The sequence below is a fragment of the Borostomias antarcticus genome (genome assembly GCF_949987555.1).
Source record: "Borostomias antarcticus genome assembly, chromosome: 10".
Taxonomy (NCBI): domain Eukaryota; kingdom Metazoa; phylum Chordata; class Actinopteri; order Stomiiformes; family Stomiidae; genus Borostomias; species Borostomias antarcticus.
In genome coordinates, this window is record NC_140243.1 from 827,431 (window position 1) to 851,191 (window position 23,761).

The 23,761-nt window shown below is 42.9% G+C and overlaps 1 protein-coding gene across 1 annotated transcript; it reads left to right on the plus strand.

Moving 5' to 3' along the window:
• Window positions 1-404: 404 nt before the first annotated feature.
• On the plus strand, window positions 405-19,900 carry brinp3a.2 (bone morphogenetic protein/retinoic acid inducible neural-specific 3a, tandem duplicate 2; the record flags this gene model as incomplete). The annotated part of the gene is made up of 8 exons (XM_084444203.1): window positions 405-610; window positions 9,840-10,030; window positions 13,104-13,297; window positions 15,977-16,082; window positions 16,361-16,597; window positions 17,557-17,779; window positions 18,600-18,942; window positions 19,124-19,900. The coding sequence occupies 8 exons, from the start codon at window positions 405-407 to the stop codon at window positions 19,898-19,900; spliced, it is 2,277 nt and encodes a 758-aa protein (XP_084300329.1).
• Between the last annotated feature and the right edge of the window lie 3,861 nt (window positions 19,901-23,761).

Here is a 23,761-nt window from a genome sequence, read left to right on the forward strand (position 1 = left end):
CAGGTTGTGATTGTTTCATAATAAAAAGACATTGTTGTTCAGTTCGTGTGTGAACTAATGATGCTACATACTATAATCAGCCACTAAAGATGTGTGTGGGAATACGTCTGCTTTCCAACATAGTGGGGATGTGCTAAGAATGAGCAGACAATCAATTTGATGAATCAATTTTTCTCTTTATCGTTCTGTGTGGGTGTGCCCGAATTATTGTGCCTGTCACATACATGTGTTTATCTGTGGATGTGTATTTCTTTGTCTTGTCTGCCTGTGGCTGTGTGTGTGGTTTCCCTCAGGTGCTCAGGGGGAGGTGAGGTAATGCAGATCCCCCCGTGTTCCAGGTGGAGGAGAGCTCTGACGTGTGGCTGCTGAACCCCTCCATCCCTCCCTCGCTGCCTCCATCTCTGATGGCTCTATGGGGATTCCTCAGCCTCCACTGCTCGGCCTGGCTGTGCTTCTGGATAGCCGCTGCAGCCAGCCTCCCAAGCGACAAGCCTGGGGGCCCCCTGGACTGGCTCCTGTCTGACAAGGGCCCCTTCCACCACTCCCAGGAGTACACTGACTTTGTGGAGAGGAACCGCCACGGCTTCTCCACTCGGTACAAGATATACAGGTGAGTCTGACTCAGCCTACTTATGGTCAAGTCACTGATTGACAAACCTGGGTCAAAAGACAATTTGAAATAATTTCAATTAATTTTGCTGATTGCTTTTGTCTGGCCCTATGGCACCAATTGGCTGTTCACAAAAATGCAAACCCCACCCACACAACACCCCCAACACAACAAACAAAATGCTATTCTGGTTCACGTCTCGGAAGTAATGAAACAATTACTGATAAAGGGTAAAAAGATCCTACTTCTGAGGATGCGTCTGTAGCATAGAGAGACAGTGAAGAGACCTGGGTGATACGGATCACATCTTGTTAAGGGGAGACACTACAGGTGAATAGAACTTTTCTCCTTTTAATATATTCTCATGAATCTCTGCCAGTTTAATCTTCACATTCACAGATATACTTTTTGTATTGCACTTTGTCTCGAAACAATTATTTAAGTATGCAAATTAGGCACTATCTCATAAAATATGTATACATTTGCTACTATCTAAACAATGGATAAAATCAGACTGAAAGTTTTACTTTTGTTTTGACAATATACTTAAAGTCGCACTGAAACGGACGTTTGAGATCATCTAAATTCCGTAGTTTGACGTATTTCCGACACAAACAAGCTATGAGGGCGGGACATGCGTTTAGAGGAATTTGATTGGAACATCGACAAGTGGACGGGTTTTAAGAACTTTAGACAGATTCGATAGAAGGATAACGTTGATTGACGGGTGGATGTTGTGAGATTATTGGCCTAAAATCTAAGGTACCTGTTGTTGTCATTGTGCGTGACCTACCATTTTCCAGGAAGTGAGAAATGATATACTTTGATGTAAGGTTACAACAGAAGTAGAACTTTTTTTTTTTTTTTGGCATACATCATTGAATAGGTGAACACTATGATCAATTATGTGAACCAAAATGAGACAGAATGCTTTTTTCATTTCAGTGCGACTTTAAGCTTTTACAGAGGTGTTTGTGAATACAAGCTTATTTTGTCTTTAAAATGAAAAAAAAAAGACAAAAAATACAACACAACATGAAAGGACAACATGATATTTCCAATTCCAAGTTAAATTACAAGTAAATATCTGCAGAATACATCTGAGAATCTGCGGAGCCCCTAAAGTGACATGGACAAAAAATAAAAAATCTTTAGCTTTCTCGTGACCACGAGAAATGATTGCGTGCGCACCCAGAAATAGCTTCTCTTGCTCAGAGAAAGCTAAAGATTTTTTTCACTGTCACTTTAGGGGCTCTGTAAGAATCAGTATGTAAGGTTTAGTGAATGCACCGGCCCTGGGAGATAGCAGGTTTAGTGAATGCACCGGCCCTGGGAGATAGCAGGTTTAGTGAATGCACCTGCCCTGGAAGATAGCAGGTTTAGTGAATGCACCTGCCCTGGACGTTGAGATAGCACGTACCGAGTGATGTCAGATACTGAAAATAAATCATTTTGTGAAAATGGACAATAAAAGTAATTATTATGAATTCATATTTATTTCACAGATATATAACTGTTTGTGAGGTAAGAATACATTTTAAATGCATCTCTCGTTTTGCGGTTTAAAACATTTACTAGGGCTGCTCTCTTAAAGTCGACGAGTCGAATCCTCAGTCAGAGACCCTTAAGTCGACTGAGATTCTTGAAGTCGAGCAGTTGTTTTTTTTGCTCCACTGTCAAGATGTGGTGGGCTTAGACAACTCATCTGCCTTGTGATTGTATAGGACGGACCAATCATTCATTCTACACCTAGGCTATTACTGAAGCTATTTGTTGTGCATTTAAAGGAGACTTAAGGCTGATATAGTGGAGGGAAGAAGGCAGGGAATCCCTCTCCCTCCGCTCTGCGTCTAGCCTACGGTGGACCAGCAATCACATGCATTTCCCAAATGAAATATCACAACACACAACTGCTCTCAAAGTTCAATCTTCTTGTTTTTACTAAGATATCTGCTGGGGAAAAAAAGTTTTTTTTCCCCATAGACAGGTTGAGCTCTAATGTTTGCGAAAATGATTTAGTGACAGCCAAAACATTTCCTTATTGACTGCTGCTCAATGCATGAGCCTATTTGAGAATGTAGGCTATGAAAAGATTGCATAAAAACATGAGGACATCTGATGTAGATGGACAATGTGGGCTAGATGATTCATGTTTAGCAAGAAAAACAGGCATCTTTTATTGTGCTGCCTGCGAGTTTGAGTTAGTTTGACAGCTGTCCCGCCTCCCGCGGTGTCCCCTCAGCCTCACGGGAGACATACGGGAATAAAGGAGGAACAAATCATCGAATCGCTGGTTTGAGTAGGCAGATTTGATTCGACTCATAAAAGTCGGGGACAGTCCTAACATTTACACATTTATTTTATATTTCTGTCACATATGAGGTTATTAACCATCCAGCGGTGGTTACCAAATGTTGAGTTGAGTCTATTAGTTTACATGTCTAATCACTCTGTAGAAAAGTTTAGTACTTAGTGTGACAAATAAAACTAACTTGACCTTGGACCTTGAACTTGTTAAAACAAAAGTAAACTTTAAACCCGACTTTATCAATTGTTTAGATATTTGGTAGCAAAATATGTAAATGTATGCATGATTATTGAGATATTGTGCAACATTCCAGGAAGTGAATGCATTTCTGTGGATTGGAATAAGTTAGGCTACTTGAATTGGACATTTGCCATCTGTGTTTGTATGTTTGCTTTAGATAAAAATGTGGTTTTAATGTCTGGAAGAGATCAAGGTCATTCCTGGAGAATCTGTGATGAAGTCGTCTTTGTTACCATTACAAATTTGACCCCGGTATGTTAGTCTGTGCAGGGGCGATATTAACCATTGAACATTAGTGCATGCGTTCATCCGTGACACATGTACTAGAGCCCACCACTGGGAGGCGCTCGCCACAATTCATTTTTCCCATTGCCAAGTACATTTTGCTTTGTACATAAAAAACGATACTTCCAGTAAAACTCTAGTGTATTCTATTCAGGAGCCCATCTTCTTTCTAAAGGCACAGAGTTCAGAGATTGATGTCTTTACTCTTTTGATGTGCTTGTAGAATGTATTGAGTCTGTAGAATGCATTGAACATACTGTAATGATAATGTCACTATACACACAGCAGAGGGAAGCATAGACCGCGTGTTCCTATACTAGTTAATGAACCTTGTGAATATGAAACAGACCGCTGATCTGAAACACTGACACCTCAAGACTCAATAAGGAATCATGTCGAGGCAAACAATTTAATGTACACCATTACATTACATTACAGTCATTTAGCAGACGCTTTTATCCAAAGCAACTAACAATAATTGCATTTAACGTAGGAAAAGCCAATGTACTACTACTTGCCAGAACTCACAAGTGCATCTCCTTTCTAAAACAAGTGACTAAGAGCATAATCTAGTGCTGAAGGCAAAGTGCAAGAATAGCAATCTAAAATACAATAGGTGCTTAAGATGTTGGATCGTTGTAGTACTTCTTGAAGAGATTAGTTTTGAACCTGCGACGAAAGATGGGCAGCAACTCTGCTGTCCTGACATCAGTGGGCAGTTCGTTTCACCACTGCGGGGCCAGGACAGAGAAGAGCCGTGACCGTGACAATCGACCGCAGGGGCCTCGGAGTGACGGGGCAACCAGTCGCCCCGAGGTAGCAGAGCGTAGCGGTCAGGAGGGGGTGTAGGGTTTGACCATGGCTCGGAGGTAGGAGGAAGATTCCTTTCATTGCCCTGTAGGCTAGTGTCACAGTTTTAAACTGGATGCGAGCCGCTACCGGGAGCTAGTGTAGGAAACGGAGAAGGGAAGTTGTGTGGGAGAACTTGGGGTGGTTGAACACCAGGCGAGCATCAGCTTTCTGGACAAGTTCCAGGGGCTTAATGGTTCACACTGGGGACCCAGCGAGGAGGGAGTTGCAGTAGTCCAAGCGGGAGATGACCAGGGCCTGGATGAGCACCTGTGCCATTTCATCAGTGAGGAATGTGAAGTGAAGTGAAGGGATATGAACACTTTCCGGATTAACTGTACATGCTTATAACCCTGTGAAAAAGAATTGTATGTTTGTTTGTTTTTTTACCATGATATTTGATATGCATTGATATGCATTGATATGCATTGATATGCATTGGCATTTTAACCAAACAAAAACTATGATAGGTCTATATGCTGTCTCTATAGATAAATCGAAACTAGAAAAGCCCTCTCCACTTATACATTCAACAACTGTACCTGCTGACGACATGCATCATGGGAGGGGAACAACAGCCTCACAGTGCAGTTTGATACCAATCATTTGACCATTTCTTGTGGAAATCCTGCCCCCCAGCTGCAATAAAAAAGGCCAACAGAACAGCTGCTATAAGTATCACTGGTTTGACATATTACTGCAGGTATCCTGGTAAAGCTAGGTACATACTGTAAATGACACACCTAGATGGTTACAGGACAAATTACACACCGGATGTAGAACAGAATGAGACATACTGTCAATACATGACACCTACTGTAGCACATGACTAAACAGTTGTGACTCATAGCTGTGATATACAGTACATGTACAGTATATGCCCAGTCATACAGGTGCATCTCGGAAAATTTGAATATTGTGGAAAATTCATTATTTTCTGTAATTTAATTCAAAAAGTGAAACATTCCTATATTATAGATTCATTACACATGTAGTGAAATATTTCAAGGCTGATTGCCTCCATGTTGCTCCACGCTGATGCAGTAATTTGTGCAAAAGGAGCCCCCACCAAGTACTGAGTGTATAAATGAACATACTGAACATACTGTACAATCATAAAAATTTAAACAAAAAAGGCTTGACATATTTCACTTTGTGTAATGGATTTAGAATACAAGAAAGTTTGAATTACATTACGGAAAATAACGGACTTTTTCACAATATTCTAATTTTGTGAGATGCACCTGTATACGCATGGCCAGACAACTGGATATAAGCCTTTAGTCCTCTCTCTCGTCCCAAAGGCTTAGGCAGGATGCAAACTCTGACACCTAATCACGTCAGGTAGAATATGATTAGTGCAGCTGCCAGCCAGCAAACTGGTACTGTTAATCCCACACTAACATACATGGAGTTACTCAAGAAAGCTGCAGGAGTGGAAAGTACTGGTAAGATAGACAAATGTATGGAGGATTGGGATGATTGGAAGCACCGATGGAGGGCTCGTCCGAGGATAACCTAGAGAGAGCAGAGTGAAAAGGATGATTTGTCATGATGTTAACACATTATCAGGTATTGGCCTGCAATAGAAATTACTGGCAATAGTGTCATGATCGTATCCATCATCATTTGGCAGGATATCGAACAGGCATGGGGAAATGGCAGACAGGGATCTTGAGATCTATGGATTGGGTGCGGGATGTTTTATGGGCTTTGGTGATCATCTTGCATGTTGAAGCTTTTTAATATTTTCTCCTCTGGCTAAGGCTGGCCCATCAGAGCTTCGCTGCATGGTAGGTACGATTAATAGTCTTATCACGTGGCCAAGTGATTAGTGAGCTCTTAATACTTATTACTGCGCATTATTACGGACTCCCCTGAGTGCCTACTGTCAAGCTGCAAGGTTGTGCTTGAGGCCCACTAGATTACAACCCATCTGATTTACAGTGATGCATGTTATACAACCTTCCATTTGGGGACAGACTGATGAGAAGTTGACGATGTTAGCTGTGTTTATTTGTATCATTCACAAACCTAGACTATTAATAAATCAGAAAATATTTCCTTTTAGATGGCTATAGCAGTTAACTGGTGAAGTGTGTACTGTATGTTATTAGACTTAAACATAGTTTATACTCTAGAGTCCAATTAGTTTGGTTTGGTTATGGCTTGCCAACTTTCTTTGCCTACTGTATATAAGTTTTATTTGAGACAGGTGCAATAAGATAAAGCATGACATAATTATCTGCCATGTTATTGTTATTAAACGGCTATACCTCCTCCTGGCTTAAAGGATACTTTTGGCTTAAAGATGATCAAGGTAACCTGCTTCCCATTAGTACATGATGTGTTTAGAATGCAAAGCGGTAACTTTGCAGGACCACAGGGAGCAGAGCAGGTGTTCACAGTGAAACGGAGATGAGGTTATAGAAAACTCCCTCAGCAGTGCTTCGGCTCAGACTTGTAGAACACTATTACTGATGTTTTCAGTCTGTTCTCCTCCCTTAATCCCCCCTCAGAGATTTCCACACATCAAGGACGGTACGCCATAACAGGTCCGCTATCAAATCCAATGTTTGTGCTTCATAGCTCATTGATGACTGTGTGGACATGTTGGGCTTACAAACACATTGAGGTGGTAATTGCTGTACTGTCTCTGTTGCACTTAATATGAAAAGCTATCTGAGGTGCTGCCATGCGTTGACCCAATACAGTATGTCAATACCATAATTCACAGTGATAGCAACATAGACACACTGCCCTTCTAGCTCTGTTTATTTCTTTCAAATGATCTCACATTTTTGACAGTCTATTTCTTGGCTAACAACATACATAATTTCTGGGCAAAAAAGAGACATGAGGAGATTAAAAGTGACAGTATTATTTTCAAAGGCTGGTTCTCTTCCTCTGGAGTTTGGATCTTTGCTAAATTCAAATAATCCTCAACGACAGAGAGAAGATGAATTGCCAGAAGTGGTGCTTCATAGTTACAGTGGTGTGTTACTACAGCAACGTTGAGGTAATGAAATCGCACCATCTTGTCCCTCTTTCAATTTTCCACCCCTTCTACTACTGATTGAATTTGAAAGAATATGAATGATTCCTCTGAAGGAAATGGGGTCTGTTTTTTGTGGCAATCACTGTAAAGAGTGTTTTGGCGAGGGAGTGTTGAGGCTTCCAGTGGCGGGTCTGTTGGGACACCTGTCAATAGCAACAATTGCCAGGAGAGCATTGCCACACCTTATGGAGCAGGCATGTGTGAACATGATGTATCATGTGTATTTGTTCTTGCATATTGCATTTGGATAACATTTGTGAATGCGCACAGTATGATACTGGATAAGGTTACATGAGGAAAATGCTGGAATACCATATCTCTGAACTGTGTTCTTGCAGTGTCAAAACAGGTAAATACAGACATGTATTACCTATTACCTCAGTATAACCTCAGTTCTTTGAAATTCTGTACATGCTGAGACACTATGTACAATATTCATAATCTCTTAATTTTGAAAAAACGTGATGTTCCGTAAGTAACGACAGTTGGAAAATGAATTAACTATATCACCTTTTAGCAAAATGAAACTGATTTAGTTACCTGCAATAATCGTAAAATGATGAGATTGATATCAGTAATGACTACTCAAGCCTACTGCTAAACTACAGTCCCCCATTTCAGCTCCATGGTGAAACCCATTTCATTTCCTTCACTCCTTGTTGGATGAACCATTTGGCCTATCGGGGGTTTAAGATAAGACAGACCTATCTTATCACAGTCAACGATAACCAAAGAAATGAACGACAGAGGGGATTTGTGAATTCCCTTTCTTTACCTGTTCCCTCTGTGTCTAACACTCTCTTTCTACGTGCTGTGTCTTTAAACTAGTGAGTTCACACAGCAAAGTAGAACTCGGGAGAAAGAGTGCCCCAATTGAGGAGGCAATTTATTTGTATGGCATGAAATGAGGTAAAGATGAATGGCTATACTACATGTATCTGACCGATAAATTAGTCATGGTCTATGTCTAAAAACTACAGTGTAAGTAGGTATATGAGCTGTTGACATTTCGGGTCAGGGAGTACTGTGTATTCATTTCATAAAGTATGTTAATTACAAAAGCCTGAACAATAAGGACACAGCAAATCTGCATACATAATTCCCAGGACAGAAATGTGCTACACTTTCCATTGACTTTAAATAGTGACAACAATGAAAGTGGATGCATTTTAAAATATTTTCCTCATGCTTCACAAGCTCTATGAGAAGCCGAGTGAATTTAGGGGGTTTACCTTGGATAAATCAATCAAACGCGCAGGTGTCAGGGGTTCCCTCATTACTCCTAGTTTAATGTGATATATACCCTTTCAAAAGACCACTCTCTCTTCATCCATCATCAACCGCCAAGGTTGCCCAACCGACTCTGATTACAGCAGTCAAGCTCTTCCCTCAGCGCAGTGCACCATTTAGTCTGGAGACTGGAGAGGACAGTAAGGTGTACAAACCTACTTCCCTTATGATCATCATTATGCACTTTCATGATTGCCAGTTCACATACGACTTTATACAGCACAAATTAGGGTACAGTAAGTGCATACATTAATAGCTCTACCAAGTGAGACATGGTTTTGTGTGTGTCTGCCTTCATATATACATTTGTGTAGGTGGAGAAATGCAGAAAACTAGGACGTTTTTAACCCGATGTATATTGCCCATTTATATTATACTGGCAGTTTATATTTTTACTGTAGTCTCCAGCTCAGTTCATGTTAATTTTGCCCCGATTCACATAAATACTATCTGAAGCTGTCAGAGGTAATTAAATATGAGCAAGTACTTTAATACTATAAGTATTGAAGCACAGGAGAAACACAAACAAAGCATAATGCTCTTATCCATAAGGTTGCATCCAGTTTTTACCAAAAGAAAAGTTATAAACAGAGAACAAAATCAAAACTACAGACAATGTTTTGCTTACCCGCCGTTCATAGTGATTTCCATTAATTTCTATGGGTTTTTCTGTCAGTGCATATTTTTGTCATAATGTGATTATTAAGAAGAAGACCTGTCAGCTGCAGGCTTTGAGCACTGCTTCCTCCCAGAAACATCCATCTTCCAAATGGTACCCGGTTTGGATCATAGCTCTCTAGTCTCAAGTATGCTCTCTCTCTCTCTCTCTCTCTCTCTCTCTCTCTGTCTCTCTCTCTCTCTGTCTCTCTCTCTCTCTCTCTCTCTGTCTCTCTCTCTCTCTCTCTGTCTCTCTCTCTGTCTCTCTCTCTCTCTCTCTCTCTCTCTCTCTCTCTCTCTGTCTCTCTCTCTCTGTCTCTCTCTCTCTCTCTCTCTCTCTCTCTCCTCTCTCTAGCTCTGGCTCTCTGTCATAACTTGAAGCTAATGATGCAGCGATGCGATGTGGCAGCTGCCCCCAAAGACTCACCTCTCCTCTGCCCTGCCAGACGCACATTAATGAAAACACATCATTAGTGATGGTCTTGTTTACCAAACACCACTTGCATTGACATTTTCATTCTTTCTCATTTGATGCTGTCCAGGGAGTTTGGGAGATGGAAGGTGAATAACTTGGCCGTAGAGAGGAGAGACTTCCTGGAGTCGCCGCTGCCCCTGACTCCTGAGTTTGTCCGCAACATCCGCCTCCTTGGCCGCCGGCCCACCACCCAGATGATCACTGACAATCTGATCAGGAAGTATGGCACACACTTCCTGTTGTCGGCTACACTGGGAGGTAAATACACTTGTGCTCATTTCATGTATCCTTTGAGCATGAGACCTCTAGGAAAACCTGGTCTCATGCTTACCAAACCCAAATCTCTATCGTTAGATCAAGAGAATGTTTAAAATCTGAAGGTGACATTAAGGTCTCAGGTAGGCCTCTTTTTATAAGGAGAGTGTTGTCTAACGGTCATTGGCCTGCCGTGGTATTAATGGACATGTCAGAGACCCTGTGGGAGATGGCACTTGCTCTTTTCAGGACATGATCTCATTTCAGTTACAATGCCGTGTGCATGTCAGGGACGCAGACAGAATGGGTTTCCTCTTAGAGACCGAGAATTTAGCCACGGCTCCTGGCTCTTAAAAGGTCGCGGTTGTGAGTAACTCCATAAAATGCAACAACCCCTGCTGCCCAGATGCATCCTCCATGCTCTGGCACACAACCAATTCAGAGTGGTATGGAGAGACAAAAATGAGGAGCCAGAGCCTTGGTCCTGTGCCAGTGATGTGTTTCTGGGGCTATAAATGGATTGCCTGTCCATGCTCTGGAACATATGGACCTCATGAAATAAATAAATAGATGATGATATTAAGGGCACCTTTCTTCAGCTAAGAAAGAAAAGCAAAGCATGTTTGTTGAAGCAACTTTTCGAGACCGCACACAAAACAAGAACAGTGCAGAGACAAGCATTGCACAAGTGTACATTTTGCCATCAGACATTGATCAAATCAAATCAAACTTCATTTGTATAGTGCATTTCATACACAGATGCAACACAATGCGCTTTACAGAGAGCAGAGGGGGGTGGGAATACGACCCACCCCTACATATCCCAGAGGGAAGCAAAAAACCCGGTGGGCCAGAAAAGTGAGCTGTAAAAATTCTTCCCTCTCTCAACGAGACGATCGAGCAAGCTCCTGGAAAATGTTTGTCTATTGGCTAAGAACATTTACAGAGCAATAAACATGGGCTAAATACTTCATAGGAGAGGCATGACTATTACTAGTCTATCACAAATATAGAAATAGTTACAGAGATGTTGCCTACACGGTAGGCCATTATGTATTAGCTATCCCTGTAGTCTATAATATGATGTTTAAGTGAATCATGTAACAAAGCACAATAAGCACTTAGCAGAACAGGCTCATAGAGAATGTAGAGTAAACGAGGCATAGCCACATAGCAGAGGTGGGGAGACAGAAAGCAGAGAGCCAAAAGTAAAAAAGGGGTAGAGTTGGCTGGATAGGGACAGCTGGCGACACAGAGTGGGAAGGAGCTGGACTCGAGCAGGGGACTCTTCAGGAGCCATGGGGAGCCATTTGGATGACCTTGGTGGGGGGGGTCTCCGGGACCTGATACAGGGTGGCTTGCAGGAGTGTCCACAGTACCTGTTTAGAGTATAAGAGGGAGAGACACTAGGGAGGAGGACAGGGTTAGTGGCTGGACATCTACAGCAGACGCGAGGGTTTCTATCAGACTCAGGGTGGTCGTAAGGTGACAGTGGGGCATTGGTTAGAAGATAGGAGGGAGAGGCACTACGGAGAGGGGAGGCAGAAAATGGTGAGTAGCATGCAGAGCCAGATATTAAAACAGAACGTGCCAGTCGCTGGGCAACAAGCATCTGTATATACAGTACATCTATATATACACAGAGTGCATAACAGGATATACACCAATGTATATGAAGGATTCATAAGCAGGCTGGAGGCTGCCTTTCTGTGTCTCTAGGGCTTGGCTAGTGATTATAGGCTAGACTGAAAAGGTAAGTCTTAAAGGAGTAGTAAAGGGAAAAATCATGTTTAGCCCTGTTTTAAGGTTACTTATGATCATATACAATGGTTCAGATCAAAACGTTGACAAAACTAGCACTTTTGAGAAAGTTGATAATTGCTCTACCACCGTTTTGGTCATACAATGGATGTGGGTGGGCACCTTGAAAAATCATTCAAAAACATGCTAGACTCTTGATTTCAAAGACAAGAAGCTCACCAAGGGGGTAATTGGTGTCCGTTGGTGTTCTGACATCAAATTTGCCGCAAAGTATGAATCCTGTAGGGTTTTATTGATCATTTTATGAAATCCATTGACTTGTATTGACATGACTGTTGTAGATGTGTAGATCAATCCGCAGAGGGGATTCAGGAAGCGGAACTACTTACGGTAGCTATTGTTATTGTTTATGTTGCTAGGCTACCTAGTTTGCGGAAGTTTACAGATGTATGTGCTGCGACTAAATAGTTATATGCTAAATATTTAAAAAAGCCTTTCCAGATGAACTAGAATCTTACTTTATGGCAAATTATATGTCAGAACGCCAACTAACACCTCTGTGAGTTTCTCGTCTTTGAAATTGAGAGTTTAACATGTTTTTTGAATGATTTTTCAAGGTGCCCACCCACATCCATTGTATGACCAAAACGGTGGTAGAGCAATTATCAGACTTTCTAAAAAGTTCTTGTTTTGTCAATGTTTTGATCTGAACCATTGTATATGATCGTAAGTCCGATAGATACCCCCGTGTCTGCTGTGGATGTCGTAGCATGTCCGTAGAATATTCTCTCTCCTATGATGCTTTTAGCCTCTCTCACTCTGAAATGTAATTTAATGTAATGTATTGCTTTATAAATGTTCTTAGCCGGTAGACAAACATACTCCTGGAGCTTGCTCGATCGCCTTGTTGAGAGGGGTCAGGGAAGAATTTTTACAGCTCACTTATCTGGCCCCCGGGTGATTACTGTTTTTTTTGCTTCCCTCTGGAATATGTAGAGAGTGGGTCGTATGCCCACCTCCCTTGTTCTCTGTAAAGCGCATTGTGTTGCCTCTGGGTATGAAATGCGCTATACAAATAAAGCTTTGATTGATTGATTGATAAGTAACCTTAAAACAGGGCTAAACATGATTTTTCCCTTTACTACTCCCTTTAATATCTTGCTTAAAAATGTCCATTGTTTCAGCCCTTCTTAAGTACGCTGGAACTCTGATGCAGTTGACTTGTTAGCCAACAAACTCCTCCCAACAAGTGTAAATCTTGTTCAAACAGTTTGCCAACACCGGTGAGAGATCTGTGTACACTTCATGTTTACAGGGGAAGAGGCCTTAACAATATTTGTGGACAAACGGAAGCTGAGTAAGAAAGCGGAGATGAGTGACTATGGCTCCGGTAACTCCTCTGTTGTGACCCTGGAGGCTCTGCACCAGCTAGCCGCCTCCTACTTCATAGACAGAGAGAGCACCCTGCGCAAGCTGCACCACATCCAGATAGCCTCTACCGCCATCAAGGTAAACGTCCTGTACCTTCACGTGCACAGACGGACAGATAGGTGGGTGGGCAGGCGGGCAGACTATGATCTGCTGCTGGTGATTTATTTGATGTATTTGAAGGTGCAAACATGCTATCAAGTCTCCCCTAAACTTACAAGATGCTGAAATGAGCAGTGGGATAAATCTTTTGACATATAGTACAGTGCATGATGGACATATACATTATGGGTTTCTGTCAATTACATAATAGTGTGATGGTGGGTTTGTGAGTATGGTTACTCTGTAGGTGACTAGCTAACAGTGAGAATGAAGAAAGCGACACATTTAACGTCTTTGATATCCTGTCTTTGATGAGCGGATACAACAACAGTTACAGTGACGGGCAAGTGTCTGGCCTACAGATGACATCATGCATCACACATCCCCCAAACACAGCATTAAAGCTGTCAACAGAACGTCCCCTTCGCAACAAGGCTTTTTTGGAGGTCAGACATTTTTATCACAGCTGAGGTAACAGGACGTGCTCTGTCGGTTCCGCTGCTTGGGAGTTGAGAGAGAGAGAGCCAGCTCTCGTGTTGCGAAGGCGGACATGCGGTGTGACTGACAGGCGAAGGCTTTGAGGCGGGGAGGTTCAGCTGCATCGCTGGAGGAGACCGAATCACAGCACCGTCGCATCCTTCAACAACCCACACGTCACGTCCACAGGGCGTCGACCCCCACGCTAGCAGGACAGACACAACTAAGCGTTGCGCTGTATAAATCTAAAAATGAACAGGTCTCTGGGGGGTTGGAGGTGGCATCAAACCTGCTGCTGCTGTATGAAGGGGAAATTTAGGAGCTCATTTTGGAGGGAAAGTCGGTTAGTGCTCTGGTGTTCTGGAGTTTTAGTGAAGGGAATCAGGGCCCCCTTCAAGCAGTCACGGCCTGGCGTGCCTCCTCCGCTCAGAGCCGGCTGTTGGTATAATGAGTAATGACTCAAGCTGTTTCAGAGCGGCAGGGATCATTTTTGTTATGATTTGACAATTTCCCAGACTAAATCGATAGTGATATCCCCACCTGACCTGAAGCAGCTGTTGTCAGTGTGTCTTCAGAATGATGAACAATGAGACAAAGTTTGAATCAGCGGGTCTTTCACAACAGTATGCAACCTCATATTTGTTGTCTCCGAAACAGCCTCAGTATTGGGTTATCTTGTCATTATGAGGGACTATTGTATTTTTATGTTTCCGCCCTGCACCTCAATTGATTCCTGTCACAGACCAGAGAGTGAACATTTGTAGACTGTGTCCCCAGTAGTTTTAAACAGCTGCTTTCCCTCGTCTCCTCTCTGTTGCTCAACTGGCTCTGACTGTATCTGGGTGTTCAGGTCATGTTGAACGTTGATTCAATCCCCTCATCCTCCAGTGGTCATAAAGACAAAGAAATGAAGCTTTGTAACTGCGTCTCAATCTTTTCTCTAAAACCCCACAAACAGCTGAGCACCAAGATACAGGTGGCCAATAATGTGCCATTAAGCTTTTTGTAATATACCAGAATGTAACCACAATGAAGAGCAGCTGCTATCTGTAGAGGAAATTGAATGTCCTTCTCATCAGTCATTGCTCTGCCATATGGGATATCATATGGCATATCAAATAATGCTCCTTATAGATTCAATATTCAAGTGTCCTGAACCTCTGCGTTGTTCCTCATTTCCTCTTGTTCATGTCAGTGGTAAAATCCCATATGAAGGAAACGTGTGATTTACAATAGACTGTAAAGAGAATAACAAAAGTATTGGGCACAGAGGATTCTGATCTCTCTTCTGTCTGGCGTATTCATTTTCCCAGAGACCTCAGGCTGCTGGATCCAGGGTTTGATTGAATAGCTCCATGATATTTCTCATTGGTGTTTTGTCTCCTCTCCTCCCCTTCAGGCACTTTTTGATTGTGTTACTGACAGACCGACCTCCATTGTTTCACCCTATCCATCACTCACTTCCCACCAACTGTCCTGTGACAACCCAGACACTGGCAGATTGCTGGCCTAACAATGGTGTCCCACTCACACAAAGAGAGAAAAATGGGAATCAATTAGGGGCTCTCCACCATGTAAAGGCAAAAAGAGTGGTATTGGAATCAAATTGCTCTTCTTACAAATGAGGGGGGAGATATGCTCTGGTGGAGGTGGTTTGGAGCAAAGGTCAATGGAGATGTCTCAGTTAACAGACCCTGGCAGTTTGGGTTGATTGCTGCTCTTTGCAGGACTGCCCTGTTCGTTTTCTACGAGGGTGAGAGTGTGACTTGCCTGAGATACCTGTAAAGAGAAAGGTATCAATTAAGGGTCATCTGTATGAAGAAGGAAGAAAGAACACAATCCACATTGCTATACTGCATGCAGTGGCATGCCATAGCTGTAGCTGTAAGCAGAGATTCCATAGCAGGGCTCATTCAGTGACATAGGGAGTAGGAAGCTGTCTGGGTATGAATACTGTATCACTCACTAGGGAATAATCATTCGTTGTTTTTTCCCCCTGTAGAGTCTTTACAGGGCAAGATTTTTTCTCTGAGTTGTTAAGATCTACAGTATTGCGTATGAACACATCAGTTTAAATATGCATATTCATATGCATTTTACAAAATAAACACAACCCGTGTGTCTGAACTTGTTTATACGCTGATGTACAGAAGAATTCATGAGAAATATGTTGTTGCCCAGGTAACAGAGACCCGGACAGGACCCCTTGGCTGCAGTAACTATGACAACCTTGATTCAGTCAGCTCTGTGCTGGTTCAGAGTCCTGAAAACAAAGTCCATTTACAAGGTTTGTATTATTAGTATCTTCATGCCGTATTGCATTTGAAGGTCAAACCCAGAATTGTTGCGATGGCTACATCAGGCATTCCTCCACACTGCACCATGAGTGGGGTGTATTATGGCTGCCAATATAGAGCAAAATAAAACAAAATATTTAACGTTTTATAGCTTAATTCATGATCTCACTAAACGGTTTGTGATTTGTAAATCACTCATATACCCTACTGCCACATTCTAACTGTACTGTTTGATGATGATACTAAATCCCAGGGTGTGGTTTTACAGGCTTGCAGGTGATTCTCCCGGATTACCTGAGAGATAGTTTCGTCCAGGCGGCTCTGAGCTACATCGCCTGCAACGGGGAGGGTGCATTCGTTTGCAGAGACAATGACTGCTGGTGTGAATGTGACCTGAAGTTTCCCGAGTGTAACTGCCCCTACATGGATATCCAGGCCATGGAGGCTAGCCTACAGCGCATCACAGAGACATGGGGGACCCTCTACAAAGAGTTTGAGGATTCAGGTAAGGATATAACAACATGCCAGCTTGAAGACATTTCTGTATGACACTCAACGTCTATGACATGCACTATACAGCCAATTCATAGCTAGTGTTTCGAACAATTCATAGCTAGTGTTTCGAACATGAAGAAAAAACAACAACATTGGATGTATGAAAATGAATAAAACTGTTTTATCATATGTCACACAATGAAGGATGTAGGAGGATTCTCAATATGAGCTCCTGAAGCTAGGTATGATTTATGGGCTCAGCTGTGTGAAACGTAATGACTGGCTGTGAATCCTGAGACTTGGCTCCCAATCTCTGTTCAACAAATCAACTGCATGACAGGGTTGGATTTTTTTGGGGGGGAAATCTCCTGGAACAGGTAGTTTACAATATGCCAAGAGCAGCTTAATCCGCTGTAAAACTCATTTATTGCCGGTCCAGCATTTTGTGTCATCATACTAACGTGATATGATTGAGAGCACTTAGCATAATATTTGTGTATTATCGCCTAGCTAGGTCATCCCACCAGCTATTAATGCAAGGGTGACATCAAAATGGATGCCTTTATTCCTCTCAGATTTGGCGGAAATATCTGTAAGTGCAATTACTTTCAAAGTGTATGTTTTGAGAGCAGAGGGAGAGTGTAGGGGAGTGCCATGGCATACAGAGTTTCTCAGGTGTCATAAATGTGTCCTAGAGAGCGATATAAGACAATCAACTTCCTGCTCCATCAGCAGAATGAAATGGCAGGAAATGGAGTGAAGGGATAGTATAGAGACATACTGTGGTAGACCATGCAATGGTCACAACCCAATTACATCATTCACCTTAGACTTGAATTTGCCACTTAATACCTTGTTCCAGGTCATACTCCTGCATTGTTATCACATTTCATCAGCATTTGGCTCTGGCTTTTCTCAAAGGCCCTATGTCCCGTTAATTTCATCATAATTACTGTTTGGTTTCAACAGATGAGTTCAAAACCTTTGTGACGAGGCTCCCTCAGAACTTCTTCCTGAATGTGTCGACGATCCAGCACCTGTGGTCTCTAGACGGCGTATTCCAGTGGCGCTACGAGCAGCTGGAGAACAGCATGCGCTTGCTCTTCAGGCGAGCCCAGAGAGTGGTGTTCAAGCTATTCAGCCTCAGTAAGAGGTGCCAGAGGCAACCTCACATCCGTCTACCCCGGGAACGGTGAGCATCCCACCTCAATCATCCCTCCCCCTCACCCATCAACACAGAACCAAATTACACTTTAATCACTGATCCAGGAAGCTGATAATCCTACTCGCTCCTGTGAGAGACTTGTGAGGATTTGCCAACGTTATTGCTGGTGGGTTGAACGTGAAGCTCTTATTTTATTTTATTTTTAAGAGAAAGCTCCACTGGGAAGCGGGATGTTTGTCAGTTTGCCTCAGAGTGTGAAGTGGAGCTCTTGATAGGCTCCCCGACTGTACATCCAGTCCTCAGCACCTCAGACAGATGCCAGATGCATGATTGATTTCCCTTCCTGGGGCCAGTTGCACTGTGCTGACAATTATGAAGGAATAATCCGCTGGGAGAAGGCGGCTCAGTTTTATAAGGCGAATAATGATTCGACTTTAGTTTGTTAAAAGTAACACTTTGTGCTAAAACTTTAGCCATTAGACCTAATGATGCAGTGTTGCTCCCTGACTTTCCCTTTAAAACTAAAGTCATTCATTTATCTTTTGTTTAATGGCTGTTGAGCTTTTCTTTGCCATTTTCACAGATATATGTGCTGTAACGCTACATTAAGTTGCTACAATGTACACGCTACATTTCATTTGTCCTGTATAATAATACTCTAATTACTTTAGTAACGTTATAACTTTTTACGATAATGAAAAATATCTCAACTCAATGGCTACTGAATAAACACAGGAATCAGAAATCAACAATTGTGTGTGTGTATGTGTGTGTGTGTGTGTGTGTGTGTGTGTGTGTGTGTGTGTGTGTGTGTGAGCGTGCATGCATGTGTGTATGTGTCCATCAGCCCACAGTCATACTGGTTGAGACACTTCCAGTCCCTTCTCTACTGCTCGGAGAACAACCAGCTGGGATCGTTCTCTGAGGAGCTCCACAGCTGCACCTGTAGCTATGAGCACAGTCCCTGCCAGGTGCTTCCACCCTGCTCCATCGGGGAGGGCCCCACCTGTGCAGCTTGCGCCCCAGACAACCACACGCGCTGTGGGAGCTGCAACCCAGGTTATGTCCTGACGCAGGGGGCCTGCAGGCCAATGGTGGCTGACTCTACAGAGAACTACCTGGGCTTCGAGACAGATCTCCAGGACCTGGAGCTGCGTTATCTGCTGCTGCGGGCCGACCGACGGCTGGAGGTAAACTCACAACTCCCAGACACATTCTGGAGCTTTTTTCGAGTTGGTTATAATGTACAGGGCAGCGATTCATATTGTACGAAAGTTGTTGTTTTTTCAAATCTATTTTTAGTGTCGGCATATACTGTATAGGTTGAGAAACTGGCGATGGCTTCACCGCAATGTGTATGCGTCTCTCTAGGTCCATGCCATCTTCATCAGCAACGATATGCGCCTCAACAGCTGGTTCGACCCCTCGTGGAGGAAGAGGATGCTGCTGACGCTGAAGAGTAACAAGTACAAGTCCAACCTGGTGCACATGCTGCTGGGAGTGTCTCTCCAGGTGTGCCTTACCAAGAACAGCACCCTGGAGCCTGCCCTCGCACTCTACATCAACCCCTTCGGTGGGAGTCACTCGGAGAGCTGGTACATCCCTGTGAGTGAGAACAGCTTCCCAGACTGGCAGGCCAATAAGCTGGACCTACCACTGGAGTGCTACAACTGGACCCTGACTCTAGGCAACAAGTGGAAGACCTTCTTTGAGACTATCCACATTTACCTGAGGAGCCGGATAAAGACCCAGGGAGGTGCAACGGGGAACGGCAGTGTTTACTACGAACCTATGGAAATGTTGGATCCCTCGCGGAACCTGGGCTACATGAAGATCAACAACATCCAAGTCTTTGGCTACAGTATGCACTTTGACCCGGAAGCGATCCGGGACCTGATCCTGCAGCTGGACTACCCGTACACCCAGGGGTCCCAGGACACGGCCCTGCTGCAGCTGCTGGAGATCAGGGACCGGGTCAACCGCCTCTCCCCTCCGGGGCAACAGAGACTGGATCTGTTTGCCTGTCTGCTCCGACACCGCCTCAAACTTACCGCCAGTGAGGTGGTCCGCATCCACGCCTCCCTGCAGGCCTTCAGCGCCCGCCTGCCCAACCCTCTGGATTACGAGACCACCAAGCTGTGTAGTTAACAGCTGGCAGAGGAACTCTGGGATGTCATTGGCCTCCAGGAGAACAGACTGCTACGTGACTGAATTGTGTATTTACTGTCAGTTGACCGACAACCTGGATTAGCATACCACTGTGTAGTTAACGACAGAGGGAGAATCGTGGACAGCTGGAGAATTGTCTGGTCGTTTGGCTACTTGTTGTGTGGCAAGAACAGAAACTGTTGGCCGGAGCAGAATAAACACAACCATGGACAACATTTAACACATCTAGAAAATTATAATATTTAACTCTCTCTGCATCAGTTTGACCATCTTGTTCAATACAGACTTTCTCATTTATATAGTGTGTACTGAAGCGAAATGAAGAGAATTTTAAAGATATGTGGTACATTATGTTTGTTTGTAACTTTTCTATGTTCCTTTGCTTCAGTGACAGTGCACTTTCAATGATGACCAGAATATAGTGGTGTTAGTCAGTTTTGTAGATAAATTGATATTAAAACATAATGTAATAACACAATTTATAAGAATATTTGTCAAATTCACTTATAGCTGAGCAAAAGCTGCAATTCCTTCTTATCCCAAGAGGTTAAAGACATTTATTGGCTGCAATTTAAACCACTGAGGGGTAGTCGAGTGAATGAGATTAAACATGATATATTAGTTTATTTGATCCATTAATGCAGTTTAGTTTAAGGCTTACATCAGAGAAACACTTCTGCATACAGATGGTGTTGGCACGAAGACCCTCCCCCTGCATCAGACCGTCACAAATTCATACCTGCAATCTTGATGTCAAGGGGAGGTTGTCAGATCTCATTAACCTGCTCATGCCTGGATGGCATCGCAGCCCAGTAGAGCAGATGAGCAGAAGATCAAGTACCTGTGAAGGTCAACCTCAATTTGTCTGCTCCACTTATCAAATCCAACTCATGTCAGGAGTTAAATTCCTAGGAGGGCAAGGTGGATCATTAAGGCTTGATGCAAGGGGTATGCCGAATGCATCAAGGTGTATGCTGAATGTCTGGCTGTCCTTTGGATACAGTGGTGGCAGGTACGTGGTAGTAATAACCATCTGAAAACCTCCTGAAAATGGCTTCTACAAGGAAAATAGAAGGGCGAGGCACCAGACCATGTTCCATTGTACTGCATGTCTCTGCTCATTTCATCAACTTTGTGAATGGAGGATATTTTCAAGAGCAAGTGAAATCAAGATGCGTGCATTGTGAGACTGTCAAACCAACGTCAATGGAAAAAGCATGCCAGACCACCTGGTGTCAGGTGCCTTCAGCTATTTCAGAGACACAAGTCTACATTATCTCGACTAACTCAAGCTCTCCCCAAAATGAAACATTTCCCTTGACGAAGGGTATTTCTTTCTGTGGTATTTCCATGGATGTACTAGGGTATTTCTGAGGAAAATGAAATAGCAACAGTAAATTCTTGCAGCCTGTCTATTCTTCCTCCGGCAAAATGCAGATCCCCAGGCAGTAATAATTATGATGGTTAACAATCCTCTGCTCATTCTCCAATTATGAGACTGGCTTCTACAAAGCAGCCTGCAGAGATAGCTAGCCATACTGTAACTCATTACTGAGCACTTGTAAATAGTTTTCTTTTTTCATTCTGCTGCAGTCTGTCTCCCTACAAACTCAGTGAGTGGAGAGAGGCTTTAATAATACACAGTTTGACCTTTTGTGAGCTGCCAATCAAAAGTGACAGTTTGATGAAAAGTGCTCATGTAAATCATGTGTTTAGGACCACCACCACCACCACCACTTAAATAACTGCCTGTCTGCTCTCTACAATAATAGACTAATGTACAGTTTCACTTTTGACTGGTGAGCAATATCCAAAGCATGCATTAGCCCACGTTGCATAGTATGCCCAGGCTTACAGAGCTGCCATAACAACAAAGTGTATGCTAATGAACCCTGAGGTGCTTAACCTGAGGAAGTGATGTACACTGGGACAATTCCCTGTAGGAAGTGCAAGGCCAGTATCAGCCAATTAACAAACAGATTACTCAGCCAGTCAAGGCCCTTGTGTTAGCAACACATATAGAATGTAAAAAAAGCCACAGATCAGGCTGATACTCTGGAATATGGAATCTTAATGACTCATGTATGTGAGAGCATTGTTCTGTGACACGGTATGGGATTCCTGGCTGTCCAAGTTCCTCCCTACTGGGGACAATAGCAGTGGACTGAAAAAGAGAACACAAGAAGAGGCATAAGGTGACCATCGTCCGCCAATAAATCAATGCTGCTGTATTACCTGAAAGAACAAAAGGTTCTGCAGACAGATCGATGGTGCTGCTGAGCAGCCAGTTCAAATATGAGATCCGTTGGCGTTTTGTTCCTCCGTCCCCCTGTTCAGATCAGCACCAATTTATTACTGATGGGCTGGTTTCCACCTGATGTGGTTTGTATTAACACAAATCAATCCTGACTTTTATTCCGAATGATGAGGCATTGTAAAATGGCATTACCTCAGGTGTCAACTGAGGCTGTGATCAAAGACATTTTCTAGTCTCAGTAATGCCACTGTACAATATGTACAGTTCTGTACATGCTTGGGAAATGGCTATTTAGTGGGGATATACCATTGAAAAGTCATGAAGAAATATATAATGATTTAATAATTGGATGTAGTAGAAGTATATTTGTGAATGCTTTCACTATACTGTATCTCTGAGAGTTTTTGTTCTTTGAATAGTTTTGGGGGAGAAGCACCATAGAGACCCAGACCTGAAATCAAACCACCGTCAAAGACGTGCAGTGGATACATGACTGCGTCTGACACCTCTTCTGCTTTTAACACTGACATATTTCCTATATTCCCATATTTCCTACACAGGCTGACCTCACACAAAAAAGTTTGTCAATGTCAAACATAATCATGCTCCTGCATAATGGAAGCCCACAATAAGTCTGCTGATTTCTAAGCAGTCTGAGAGATCAACAATGAAAAGTGTTGCTGTGAAGTATCCTGTAGGATTATTTTCATTGATGGGAACAAGCAGAGGCAGTCCCAAATGAGAATGAGCACACCTGAGGCAGCTTGATGTGGCCTTCTGAATTCACCAGTCAATGGAATGCCAGCATTTGCATTCTTTCCCCAGAGTACACCATGCAAACCATTTTGAACAAAAAAGGGAGAAAGATAGAGAATTATAGAGAGAATGTGCCTTTCTTCAGTTGCCAAAAATGCCATATTCCATTTCCTTATTAAACACTACATCATTCAATAGTCATGGATTAACTGCAGTGCGGAGTATGTGTTTACTCTCGCAGTTCTTTATCTATGTATAGTCAATAATAAAATTACTTTTAAGTTGCTGTATGAGAAAGTTCTTGATGTGGATGTCAGGAGGCCTTGGACCTGGATCTGAAACTGTCATTCTACTCAATGAGGGAATGTTTATAAGCCTTAGATCACCAGACAGAAACAAAGCTAACCTAATGAGCGCAGGCCTACGGAGAGCCATTTTATGCTGCAACATCAATTAAAGAATTACTTTGGGAATCTTCCGGCCAGGTTTTCGATTTATCTCTTACTAGACCATCCTTTGCGGCATGTACTCATCAGAGAATTGTAGCACCAGTGTTGAACAAAGTGATTTATGAACTATTTGGATTAATGGCACATTTTACAAACCCCCACCCCCACCAGCCTCTGTCTGGTCATGAGTAAGGGCAGCTTAGTGCCAGCAAGCCACTGACCCTGTGGTTGTTTGTGGTTAAGCTGTGTTGTATAAGTTGATTATTTTGTTTACCTAGAACTTAATGAATGTACATGTTGTCTTAGTATTAGTACAGTGTATATCACATAATATGCATGTACCTGTACAAGCAACACAATATGTATGTACAAACTTAA